This window comes from Berghia stephanieae, chromosome 7, assembly GCF_034508935.2.
Source record: "Berghia stephanieae isolate SIO BIC M18660-M18661 chromosome 7, UCSD_Bste_1.3, whole genome shotgun sequence".
Lineage (NCBI taxonomy): Eukaryota > Metazoa > Mollusca > Gastropoda > Nudibranchia > Aeolidiidae > Berghia > Berghia stephanieae.
Window position 1 is genome coordinate 33,237,795 of NC_088366.1, and position 13,769 is coordinate 33,251,563.

Genomic DNA, 13,769 nt, shown 5'->3' on the forward strand with positions numbered 1-13,769 from the left:
TATCTATCTATCTATCTATCTATCTATCTACCTACCTACCTATATATTTATCTATCTATCTATCTATCTATCTATCTATCTATCTATCTATCTATCTATCTACCTACCTATATATTTATCTATCTATCTATCGATCTATCTATCTATCTATCTATCTATCTATCTATCTATCTATCTATCTATCTATTTATCTCTCCATCTATCTATTTATCTATCTATCTATCTATATATCTATCTACCTATCTATTTATCCATTAATAGGTTTGTCTCTATGACTGTTTATCTATCTATTTCATTTTTTAGTTACTGTTCATTAATTGTTGAAGGCTCTATTTATTATTCTGCCTTTGTACTTAAAATTAAATGTTTTTATCCTACAACAATCTCTATAAGTGTAAGATTAGGCAACTGTTGTCCTATTAAGTCTTAGCATGTCCTATAATTTCATGAATCAAGAAAGAGGGACAAAGGAGGACCCTCACATCGATCATTAACCAATGCAGCTAGACAAAGAAATAATAGCACGTGGTGTGTATCAAAATGCACAAACACACACATATTTTGTAAAACGCATGCTGACGTCATGAAGCATCCCCCAAGCATTTTATGAGCCTTTGACCAATCAGAATCATTCATTTGTAAGGTTGTCAGGGAAAAACCTAGACTTGTTTACAGTTTTTAAAGTTCATTATTGGTTGAATCATGAAATTGAGGAAACGGTCATGCTTTCTCTGAGATAGATAAAGACACGCCCTTTGCTGTGATATCTTACATCTTATTGGTGGAGAAAAAGACTCGGTATTACTAAGCCTTGGAAAGGGTGGCTCTCTGAGAGAAAGTCAACTCTCGTTTTGAATGTGTCACTGATAGTTGCATTTTCAAACTTGAAATTTATATAACTTATCGTCAATATTTATGTTGAATTATTATGTTTTCATGTAGAAAAATGATTGTCGTTTCTGAAACAACCAAAAACTGAAATTTGATAATTTTGACCATTTCCACTTTAAAACCGGTTTTCTGCGTTTTCCAAATCCCGACTTAATACCGCTTCGAGGCGTATGGTCACATATTACTGAATCTTTTAGCCATTTCATTATGGACTTTCATTTAGTTGCACTGTTCAATAAGTGGTGTGACTGTTTACGACTCCAGCCGACACCATTATTACATTTGGTACTGTGTTTCTCATTAATCTCGATATTGCACGTGATGGCAAACAATAATATAAAAAATCCCCTCTTTTATGAACAATACAATGAGTGAAAGCTAAACCCTTTCTTTACAGGAAAAATACACACATTCTAACACAGTTGGGACGTTATAGGCACTGGTCTGTGTATCTACATGGTTATATGCTATCACAGAGGTTTTTCCATCATATTGAAATCCTGGAATAACGACACCCCTGGATAACGACATAATTTTCCAGTCCTGGGCGATGTTATCCAAGGGTTGCTGTTCAGAGAGTCCAGCGAGGTCAGATAACGTCGGAAATTTGGTCGGATAGGTTGGACACAGTCGGAAATTCGCTGTCAGAGGTCGAGTTTTTTTTCACCAACACTCTCAACTTGTTCATATTTTTTAAAAACTTGATTGCGAGGGGATATGATGAGCAACATATTCAGTATATTCTTCATTCTTGTGTAGCTCTTTAATTTGAATTATACCTCTATCGTAAATGATTTTCAACAACTTTCAAAATATCAGTGGATTATATGACGCTATTTTTCAATAAAACCTTTCATGATGTATTGGAGATTTGCATAAAAATATGCATGTTCGCCTATATACTTTTAATGTTCTCAGATATTATTCTTACTTTCAAGATTTTTTACAAATATTGTGTTAATTAAAAATAAAATTAAATAAACATCTTTGATAAGAAGGTATTCAGTCAGAAAATTAAATGCATATTGTGTGCAAATATTATTGATATAGTAAGGAATAAATAAATATTGATTGTGATGCATAGAATACAAACGAAAAAATCTGTACAAAATGCATTTATTCTCTTAAAACTAAAGCACTTGAAATAACATCAAAGTATTGTCACTAACATTTTTTAGATGTCATTTAACAAATTGTCATTAATGAATATTGTGCTTATTTTCCGATAGAAAAGATAGAGAGGTGGCCTTGGCTTTTTCATCCCCAGATGGGAGATTTGTATAAGGATTTCATGAAGAACAGGGAGGGGAATTAATTTATTCCATCATTGCTAAATAGAAAGGATATGGGGAGTACATTACGAGCTTGTATTTTACTGTGTACATTACATCTGCTTTTATAGTATGCATCCCCTACTTTAGATGGTTTTATTGAACCAATATTTCATTTTTTACCTTACTAGTCGACTGTTGCACTTCTCTTACTACAATATATTTTACTATTTATGTCAAGTAATCAAGTACAAACCTGAATTAAGTGGGGTAAAATGTTTGAAGTGATCACTGAAGGCCACATAATGAGGCCTGGATTTTGCATTCATTATCTTCCATTTGGTAACTGACTATTTTCAAAACAGCTTGAATTTCTTGCTACAAAGACACCTTACTGCTGAAACCCTGACACCATACAGCATTTGATTTTTTTCCTTTTTGTTTATGTCTCAGGCTATTTGGATCAAAGTACAACTGATCCTGATCTTGAAGCAGGTACCAAGATAGAGTTTCCCTTCTGGCTGGTGAAATCATTTCGTAGATACATTGCACCAGAAACCCCTAAACAGTACAGAGAGGGTTATCGTCACATCTTGTCTGCAGATCCAAATGTAGTGGATTTGCATCGTCTCAGTCCTTATTACTACACCTTTGGACAGAAACTTTTAAGTCTCCCTCTTCCAGATGTTGAAGACATTGGCAAAACCCTGGTCAAGGTAACTTTTTATTCTTTGACAATTTTGCTACGACAAGACTGATATATACTTACTTCTGCTTGTACGTCATCTTTGCTGACTCTTTCCATGTATAGCCCTCTTTCTTTAAATTATCTGTTACATTCCCCCTTCAGCTATTTCTTTTCTAGGTCATCTTCTTTTCCTTAATCCTTACAGTACAGGTTCCATAATGAAGCCTATGTAACTTTTATTGTTGCTCTCTCAAAGTATGACCTATCTTTCACCATTTCCCCTCACATTTTTTTCTTCTACATGAGTTATATTCAATCACAGATTATTCAAATGCAAGGCCTGATTTCCATATATTTTCCATTGGAGATATTGCCATAATGTTTTTTTGTTGGTTATCCGGATGACTTGACATTTTTTGGGATGGAATCCCTTTTTCCACTCGCTTTCCCATTCTTGCAGGTTTATGAAGTCCTGTTGTAGAATGAATCTGTCTTTTTCTGATTTTATTTGTCGATATAATAGACTGTCATCTGCAAACAACTGAATCTTTGTTCTGGCATATCGTTGTCTGCGTATGGTCCCTTGTGGTACTCCTGATAGCATTGGAATTGATGGCCATATTTTGTTTCCAACCATTACTTTCTGTGTGCGGCAGGTGAAAAGTTATTCTACCCATGAGTATTAATTGTCTGAAATGCCATAGTGATTGAGTTTTTTCAGGAGGCTTTTGTGATGAACTTTGTCGAATGCCTTGCTAAAACGGAGCAGGATTGCATCGATTTGGTCCTCTGAATTAAAGGTGTAGGTTGTAAAATCAGCGTTGTTTTCATCAGTAAATAATTTTGGCAGTGCCTTACTCTCATGTCTCATCTTACCCCTTGTGAAGTGCTTTGAACACATAAATGTGACTTTGTGGCCTTTTTAAAGATATTTTTACATCGTTTTGCCTTACTTTATTTTTTTTTTTTTTGCTACCATATAAGCTTACCATTAAAACTATGAATATTATATTATAGAAAAAGTTTTTTCCCAATACAATGGAACAACAAGTTTATACAGTAAAGAATGGGAGCTCTTGAATAATGAGTGATGCGGCTGTGACAAAATGGAATATCATCATTGTAATATTTTACATCAAACGGCACAGATCTAAGTGCATATATTTGCAGCTCTGATAATAATGTAATTATGGGCGTGATTTACGTAATGGACAGTATTTTGCATCGGTTTGATAGCATTTCCATTACAGTATGAGACCATAACAATTTGGGTTATCAGACATGCAGATATGTACAGTAGAACTCGGAAATAGCGAGTTCGACGGGTCCACTCCTGATTACTCGCTATTTCCGAGTTCTTGCTATTCCCGAGTTGCCAGGAAAGGTCACAAAAATATGGAAAGACAATGTGTGTGTTTGTGCGTGTGTGCCGTGCGTGCGTGCAAATGACTGTGTGTGGATAAAGTGGGGTGAGGGCGGGGTTGAACACGGCCTTCGTTAACTACGTAATGATGGCCACAGGTTGAAGTTGATCCACCCCTTCCATTTCCATGTGTGTGTGCGAGTGTTTGTATGCACTTGGCACAGTGACATCTATTATTATGAAGTCCTAGACTCGGCATGTTTGATGAGGTAAGCAAGCCTAGGACTTCATATCTCTATAGATGTCGCTGAAGCAAGCGCATCACTCAATCACTGACCCACTGAAATGATGGTTCCACGCTCCCCTCTCTCGCTGATCGTGTCGTTCGTTAACGAATGCGACTCGCTGACCATGAGGTGAGGCATGTTGACATGTTGGCTGCCAGTGCTTACCTCGCGCGTCGCGTGGCACCACATTGGGCTGGGTGAATAATTGACCCCCACCCCCAATACACACACACGCACACAAACACACACACCCAACCCCCACCCAAATTTGTTTCGCCTACTTATTACTCGTAACGAAAAATAAGAAAAGAAAAGAAGCTAGGCTAAAAATATTTAAATCGCCCTTGTCTGGTGTTTTGCTTTACTTCGTTCAAAGTCCTAGGCTGGGGCAGGAAATGCTCGTTATTTCCGAGTTGACCTCTTTTTCATACTCGCTATTTGCACGCTAATTTTATTGACTTAATTAAGAGAAAAAAACGGGGATTTAGATTTTACTCGCTATTTCCGAGTACGTTACTTTCATGTTCTACTGTACATGCCAGCAGAGATATCAGATAATTTGGAAGATTTATGGGAAGGATCCAATCATGGATTGGTGGTTAGGATACATACAGATTCAGGTTGTAAAATATTATACAGGTTTTGTTTTGGAGCCATATTTGGCTAAATTCATATATTTTTCTTCAATTTTCAGTTTTACGTACAAAAATTTTGAAAGAAAATTGAAATATTGTTATTGAAGTCAGAACTTTGATATGTGACCAAAATGCATCAATTTTAAAGGAACAATTCATAGAAGTAAGGGGAGAAATCATGCATTTTAGGTTTGCTAAAATTTGTTGCTTGAAATTTGGTTTGGAGTATGCATATTGATTTCAAATCTTATTAGAATTTTACCATGCCCCGTAAAATATCCTTTAAGCTTTCTTTGTTTTGTGGTCGTGTGACCTTGGCTTAAGTAGAATATAAATTCTTGTTGTCATTATTATTATTATTATTATTATTGGCAGACTTTCCAAGGTCGTCTGAGGTACATCATGGATTCTTCCCATAATGCTTTGAACACAGATGTGACAGAGAAAATCAATAAATTGGACGAAATGGAAAGGCAACTTTTTGCCACAGGCCAGAGGAGTTTGCACAATTTCCACAAGTGGGAGAATAGAGAGACAGAAAAATTGGTCACATCAACCATGGTTTCAAACATCAGGAAAAGGAAAAGAATCAGTGTTATACCTCAGGACTCATAATCCCAGCAAGGGACTAGTACTAGTACCGGACTCCTTTATATGATTAAAAAAAGAAAAATTCCTTTTGAAGTTTTCAGACCTACCTCTTGCATTAGAATTAGAATCTATGCTTACAGATAGAAGCGCTGACTTTTTTTAAGACTTAAAATATCCTGAGAGAGTTATCAAACAGAAAGATGTTACAGTAAGTAGTTATGAACTTTAGTGTAGACATGGACTTTTTGAATTGTGAATTTAATTTTCATTTTACAGTTTCACGGCTGTGACATTATAAATATAAGAATGTTCTGATAAGATATTTGAGAACTTTGTCTAAGCATCTGACTAGTAGCAGCAGCTGTAACTTGTCATTTTTTGGCCTATGAATTGGAGCTGCGAGTTTGATTTTTGCATTTTTCAACAACAAAAAAACAGTCACTGCTTGGGAAAAATATATTGTTTTTAAGTAACCTGCTTTACATATTATGTATATTGTTGTTTCTCTTTTTTTTTACCCTCATATTTATGTTAAAATTTGTTTGTGTGTAAAATGTTTATTTATTATTTTGATGTATTGTCTTTCTTTCCTTTTTTTTTCTTTTCTTTGACTATCCTTGCCATTTTTTAAGTTCGAGTGTGTCTCCACCAAAACTAAATACCGCCAGGCCCCTTGCATATTTGACATTTATGTATCATTCCATAATTTGCATGGCGGGTGGTTGGATGGGAGCATCACCCTTGAATCATATACCTATGATGTTCGCATGGGTGTACGATCCGATAGTGATGTCGTTTCTTCTTCTCTTTACTAGCCTATCCTGCTTCTTTGGTTTGTGATTGTATTTTTGACAGGGGATATTTTTTTTTCTGTAAATCTCTGCCTGTTTGTTCTTGGTTATTTATAATTTAGCTTATGATATCTTTAGGTTATAATTTTGATTTACATTTGTACTATTTTTGTTAGATTGCTTGTTTTTTATTTTTGTTAGATTGCTTGTTTTTTTTTGTTTCAGCGGTCTCTCATATAACCTCAATTGTGTTGGAAGAGAACTAAAGCAACAAACAAACAAAACAAAAAAATAATTTGCATGGGATATCATGTACTTTTTCCTGGGTGGAGTCTCTTGACCTCCCATGCTGGGTAGGAGGTCACTTGCTGTGTCTCCTATCCCCCCTATATCTGTTTTCTTGAGTATCTTTCTGTCTTGGAATGGGAGGATTACTTGGTTTTGTCATGGACCTTGCTGGAGTGCTGAGTCAAATGTATAGTGTTAATTTTGGGAGGTGATATTTTAAAAAATGGTAAATCATCTCTCTATTATTGTTATGTACTGATAGTTATATTTTTTAAAGTTTTGAACATATCTTGTAAACATTTGAGTATGTTCCAATTAGTGGAATTCTGCGCTGGTGTGCGGATGAAACCTTTAGGTGATCTCAAATTGATGGTCTGATTTTGGAATCTACATCTATTTCCTATTCAAACCAATTCCCATTTGTCTTGCTTTTTCTCAGGAGCTTTAATTGTAATTCTACAATTTCTTTTGACTATCCCATTTTCTTCCTTTTTACTGGCGCTGATATGACTGACATAATGTGTTGCAAGTGCCGTAAAAACCCATAAAAATATACATAGTGCTTTTTCTTGAATTACACACATATTTAGGGTTAAAATCTATTTGTTATACCAGGGTCCGCAATGGAGCAGTATCTTGAGGTTTTACAGTAAATTCTGTTTGTTTTATGTTTTTAAGGGTTTTACGGCGCTTGCAACACATTTAGGTCATATCAATGCCAGGAAAAAGGAAGAATATGGGATAGTAAAAAGTTATAGAATTACAATTAAAGCACCCAAGAAAAGATAAGACAAAGGGGAATTCCAAGAGCATAGCATCAATGAACTTAGTTTGAGATCACCTAAAAGTCTCATCCAGACACGAGCACAGGTCCCCACTAAGAGATATACACTCAAATGCTTACATTATAAATTCAAAACAATAAATATAATACTAAGACATAACAAAGAGATGATTTATAAGGAAAAAAATATCATCTCCCAAAACAATAACTATACATTTGACTGTTTCCCTCTCAGCCAGAGTATTCGGCCAGGGCGAGGACAAAACCAAGTAATTTCATTCCAAGACAAAGACATAAAGCAAGTTGGAAAACAGATATAGGGGGGTAGAAGACACAGGAAGTACCTCCCTGCCCACTATGGGAGGTCAGGAACCCCACTCAGACAGTAAATTCTATTTTGGAATTCTGAGTAATAATTGTAGCATTAACCATCTAGTTTGCCAATGTTTTATTACTAAGTGATTAGTCATTGATATGTGGTGAAGAATCTTCTTTTTATTTTGTACATAATATGACCTTAAAATAAGCAATCATCTTAAGATTGTTCAAATAAATAAATGACCATTTTAATGTTGTGTTTATTTCAATCATAATTTTCGTGATCAAGTGACTTGTGATTTGTTTTGAACAGTCAGTGGCTTGGTGAGTTGTAATGGGGCCTTGTGGATTTGGAAAGTCCTTTAATGGTTTTTTCATCCATCCACATTTATCTGTTGTCCATTTATGTGGCATCTGTCCGTGTCTAGTAATGAGAGTTATACAAGATTTTTATTTACTTCTAAAGAAAAAAGTGGGACTATGCGTGCTGCACTGACTGTACAGCTCTCGTATAATGGCCTCATTTGCAATGGGAGCTGGTGACAATGGGAAATTCAGTGATGCCAAAACTCCGGTCTGGAGCAAAAAATTCCGGGCTCCGGGCAACTTCCGTCAAATTCCGGTTAGGTCAATTTGTTCCAAGGATACCCCCCCCCCCTCCCCTTTTCAACTACCACATCATCACCATTGCCACTAGTATTACAACCATCATCACTACCACAACAACTGCAACCACCACCACATCATCATTACTACCACTACTACTACAACCACAACTACCACATCATCATCACGACCTCTACTACTACAACCATCACCACATCATCATCACTACCACTACTACTACAACCACCACCACCACTACTACTACAACCACCACCACCACCACATCATCATTACCACTACTACTACAACTACCACAACCACATCATTACTGCTACTACTACAACCACCACCACCACCACCACATCATCACTACCACTACTATTGCAACCACCACATCATCACTGCAACTACCACTACTACTACAACCACCACCACATATCATCATCACGACCTCTACTACTACAACCATCACCACATCATCATCACTACCGCTACTACTACAACCACCACCACCACTACATCGTCATTACCACTACCAACCACCACCACTACATCATCATTACCACTACTACAGCCACCACCATCACATCATTACTACCACTACTACTACAACCACCACTACCACATCACCATTACTGCTACTACTACAACCACCACCACCACATTTTCACTACCACTACTACTGCAACCACCACCACCACCACATCATCATTACTGCAACTACCACTACTACTACAACCACCACCACCACATCATCACTACCACTACTACTACAATACCACCACCACCACATCATCACTACCACTAATACTACTACAACCACCACCACCACATCATCATCACTACCACTACTACTACAACCACCATCATCACCACATCATCATCACTCCACCACTACTACAACCACCATCATCACTACCACTACTACTACAAGCACTACCACCACCTCATCTTCATCACTACCACCACCACTACTACTACAACCACCACCACGTCATCTTCATCACTACCACCACTACTACTACAACCACATCATCATCACTACCACTGCTACTACAACCACTACCACCACATCATCACTACCACTACTACTACAACCACCACAACCACATCGTCATCACTACTACTACTACTATTACAACCACACCACCACTACCACATCATCATCATCACTACTACTACTACTACTACTACTACAACAACAACCACTACAACATCATCATCATCACTACCACTAATACAACCACCAGCACCACATCATCATCACGACTAGTACTACTACAACCACCACCACATCATCACTACCACTACAACCACCACTCATGATTACCACTACTACTACTACAACCACCACCACATCATCACTACCACTACGACTACAACCACCACTACCACATCATCATCACTACCATTTGTACTACATCCACCATCACATCAACATCACTACAACCACCACCATATCATCATCATCACGACCACAACTACTACAACCACTATACCACCACCACATCATCATCACTACCACTACTACTTCAACCACCACCACCACCACCACATCATCATCACTACCACTAACAACAACCACTATCACATCATCATCACTACCAACGAGTTTTTCACCAATAACTTTTTTATTTTTTGAGCTAGAAAGTTGAAATTTTATGTAATCGCTAATTGTTATATGATAATTGTGACTACAAAGTATCATTTATATCAGTATAATATATTTTGGGTTATATAGGTATAAAATGTCAGATACCCTATTCATATCCGATGGGGTGTAAAACCACCCCATGACAATAAAGAGAAAAAAATGGAACATTCCTATTTCAATCCTATGGGGTGGTTTTACACCCCATCCTATGTATAGAGAAAACATCAGCAACTAAATCAAATACCTATAATAACAAGCAATAAACAGACAAGGATTTCATTAACCTATTTTGATAGTATTAATACATGTATATACAAAACACACATGAAATAGAAAAACAATAACACAATAAGTAAAACTGAGACCATAATGAGTTTTATTTTAAAAAACCAAGTGAATTTTATTGAAATTAAATTTTATCTTTGGAACAAGTGAAATATAACACTGTGGCAACTTTTATTTTATTTTAATTTTTGATATGTATGATATATTACACGCATATCAGTTAATTTTAAAAAAACATGAAACATGAATTAAATTTATTTCTTCTCGTAACCAACTGGAAGAAGTGAGTTTCAAAATCAAAATTTAATAGGGTAGCAACAAAAATATCAAGTCAAATGTAATAACATAATAACTTTAAAAAGGCGTTATAACAGAATTAACTTTCATAACTTTGATAACAAAGCAAACTTACCAGTCAGAAAAGACTTTGAATGACGAGAATATATAGTGAAGAATGTAACATTGAGCAGCATACCAATCCCCTCCCCCTCCCTTCCTTTGGTCTACCAGGGTCCAAAATATTTCTTTTTGTCTGTCTATCAGTTTGTCATCCTCTCTCAACTCTCTGCCTCCCATTATCTCTTGTTATCACTCTCAACAGGACTTGCATACGAGAAGTGAGTGCTCTTTACAAACAAATCTGCCACATGAACTGCATGAAGTTCTAAATTTCCGGTCCTTATTCCTTGGGCAGTCCCAGCATCTCCCCTGCTCTCCTTTTCGCGTGTTTGATGGTGTACCACTAGCAGTTTGTCTCATTTGTTCAGAATGGTTTGGTCTTGTGATTTTCCATACTTCACAAACATGCTGGATTGAGAGTTCTAACATAATGTTAGGCTTCCTTAGCTTTGCTAATCTGCGAGATAGATGATCCTGCAATAGGCATCTTGCCAAGTCCTCCTGAAACTCTGCCCTTCTCTTTTCCTTTGCGAGAGCGCTTTGTGGAAAAATTTCCCTATAAATTATTTGAGATGAAATTCCTACCGTGACCAACAGGTTGTAAAAAATCACCATTGGCCACCTTCGGCACTTTCTTTTGGTTGTCAGACTGTGACACATTTGGTCAAATGTATCAACTCCACCTTTTGTTTGATTATAGTGCTTCACCATTTCAGGTTTTCTTTTGGGCCCGTCATCAACATCCTTAGAATTGTGCATTGAACTCAAAACAATTACATTTTTCTTGTGGTTTGATTTATGGCTGACTAAAGACAATTCAAAGGTGAAAGCAAAGCTTGATTCTGATTTTTTTCAAATCCTTGCCATGTTTAAATTTCTCAGGAAGAAAACGTTTGTCTCTACGAACTGTCCCAACTCCTGTCAATCCTTGCTTTCTGAGCCATAACAAAAGCTCTTTGTCCTTGAAAAAATTATCAAAAGTAATATTTCTACCACTTTTTCAATATAATATGGCATAGCTAATTCCTTGACAGTTTCTCTTCCTAAATTTGTCCTCCTTTCTCCATATTTTCCAAGATAGGGAATTGCTTTCAGTGGATAAGCAGTCTTAGAATCACATATCCAGAATATTTTCAATCCATACTTATCCGGTTTGCTGGGTAAATATTGAAGAAACTTGACTCTCCCCCTCCATGGGATTAATTGCTCATCCACTGTAAGGTTCATGTCTGGAGTATATATCTTAGAAAGTTGATTGTTGATGGTATCAAAAAGGTCCTGATTGGCGCAAAACATCTGAAATAGAAACAGGAACAGCAATTCACTTGATAGGCATTTATTTTTCTATCCATTGTATTAAAATTCAATTTCAGCAAAAGCAATATACCGGTACTTGACACCTAAGATACACCATTCCTCTTCGTTTCATCTGATTGTTGTCGTTAATTTAGACATAGGTCATTTCAGCAACAGTGCTACTTGACAATTGCTGTGCTGCCACAAAGATGAATATGGAATAGCATCCAGGCTGCATCATACCAAGACATCAAAATCGGTATTGTAGTAGATGGAACTTGGCGTCATGAGAACAGTGTTCTGACTGGTCAGGCCTCATATCATTATAGGGTGACAGCATAAGATACAACTTAAGCTTGATAAAAGAAAATAAAAATTACCTGATAAACTCTGTAAGCTTGGTGCATTTGAATGACTTGAATATGGTACATTGGGATCATCAATGAGGGAAGATTCATAATTGAGATCAGCAAGGTCTTCGTGGCACACATCTGTAGAGAATGATGGAAATAAATGAAACATATGATACAGCAAAATGAAAGAACAGGGTGGTCTGTTTGCATACTTACTATACATGAATTTCTCAATATGTATTAGAATTGGATTTACCGACTGCATGTTCGTTGATTAAAATACATCTTTCCGGAAGTGAATCCAGAGTAGACCCTATACTATAAGTGCTTTACGTGACCCTATATGCTCAAAATTGTACAGTAGATAAGATTCTCAAACCAAAGACAAACACACAGTTATTTTATCAGCTCCCTGCCAGACGTGGCATATTATAGGAAAAGTGAAACGGCTGGCTGGCCTGGTGTCTGTCAACGCTTACTGGCTAAGATTTGTGCTACACTGCATGTCTGAGTCTGATTCGCACAAATAATTGTCAAAGTAGTGCAGTATCTTTATGTGACATATAGTTGTTGAAAGAGAGGTTAACCCTAACAAAAAAAAAGCAAGAATAGATTCAGAAGGGACTTACCTGATGTAGAGTTGAAACTTCTTTCTAAGAGTGACGGATCTGAAAGATGAACAGGCTGGAGATCAATAAAGTCTGAACTGTTTTCATGTTGTTGAGGGCCCTTGAAAGCTTGAAAAACATTCCTATTTGCATCCGCCGCCATTTTCACTTCGTTTTGATTTTATTGTAATGAATGAATCAAATTAATATTCAAAACAAAATAGAACAACCTTAGGAACAGGGAGATAAGAACATCTGCTCTGTGTTGTAATTATTGTAACAGGAACATGTGACAAACAGGAAGGGGAAGGAATGAAAAAGTTGGATCAGAGTCAGAGTCATGGTGTGGAAAATGTAAAAAATAAAAATAGAACAAGCTGTGAAACAAAACTCTATTTTGTTATCTCTATTCTTTGCACTAATTATGGTAACAACTGGCGGCATGAATAATAATAATAATAATAATTCTTCTTCTTCTAGGTTCCATGCCTGGTCCAGGCTTCGGATACTGCATGAATTATCTCTCTCCATTCCTCCCTGTCTCTTGCCTTTTCAAACAGCTCTTGGATTGTTAGGCTGGTGAAGCCCTTCAGTTGGTCTATGAGTGTTTTTCTTTGTCTCCCCGGGCGCGTTTACCAGGTATTTTTCCACAACTTGCCAG

The 13,769-nt window shown here is 36.6% G+C and overlaps 1 protein-coding gene across 1 annotated transcript in view; it reads left to right on the forward strand.

Moving 5' to 3' along the window:
- Positions 1 to 8,159, forward strand: part of LOC144977112 (DNA replication complex GINS protein PSF3-like) — a 10,955-nt gene extending 2,796 nt beyond the window's left edge. The window contains exons 2-3 of the mRNA XM_078921933.1: positions 2,616 to 2,878; positions 5,511 to 8,159. Coding sequence (XP_078778059.1) covers positions 2,616 to 2,878; positions 5,511 to 5,750 — 503 coding nt within the window. The 3' untranslated portion in view covers positions 5,751 to 8,159. The remainder of the gene's footprint in view (positions 1 to 2,615; positions 2,879 to 5,510) is intronic.
- Positions 8,160 to 13,769: the final 5,610 nt, after the last annotated feature.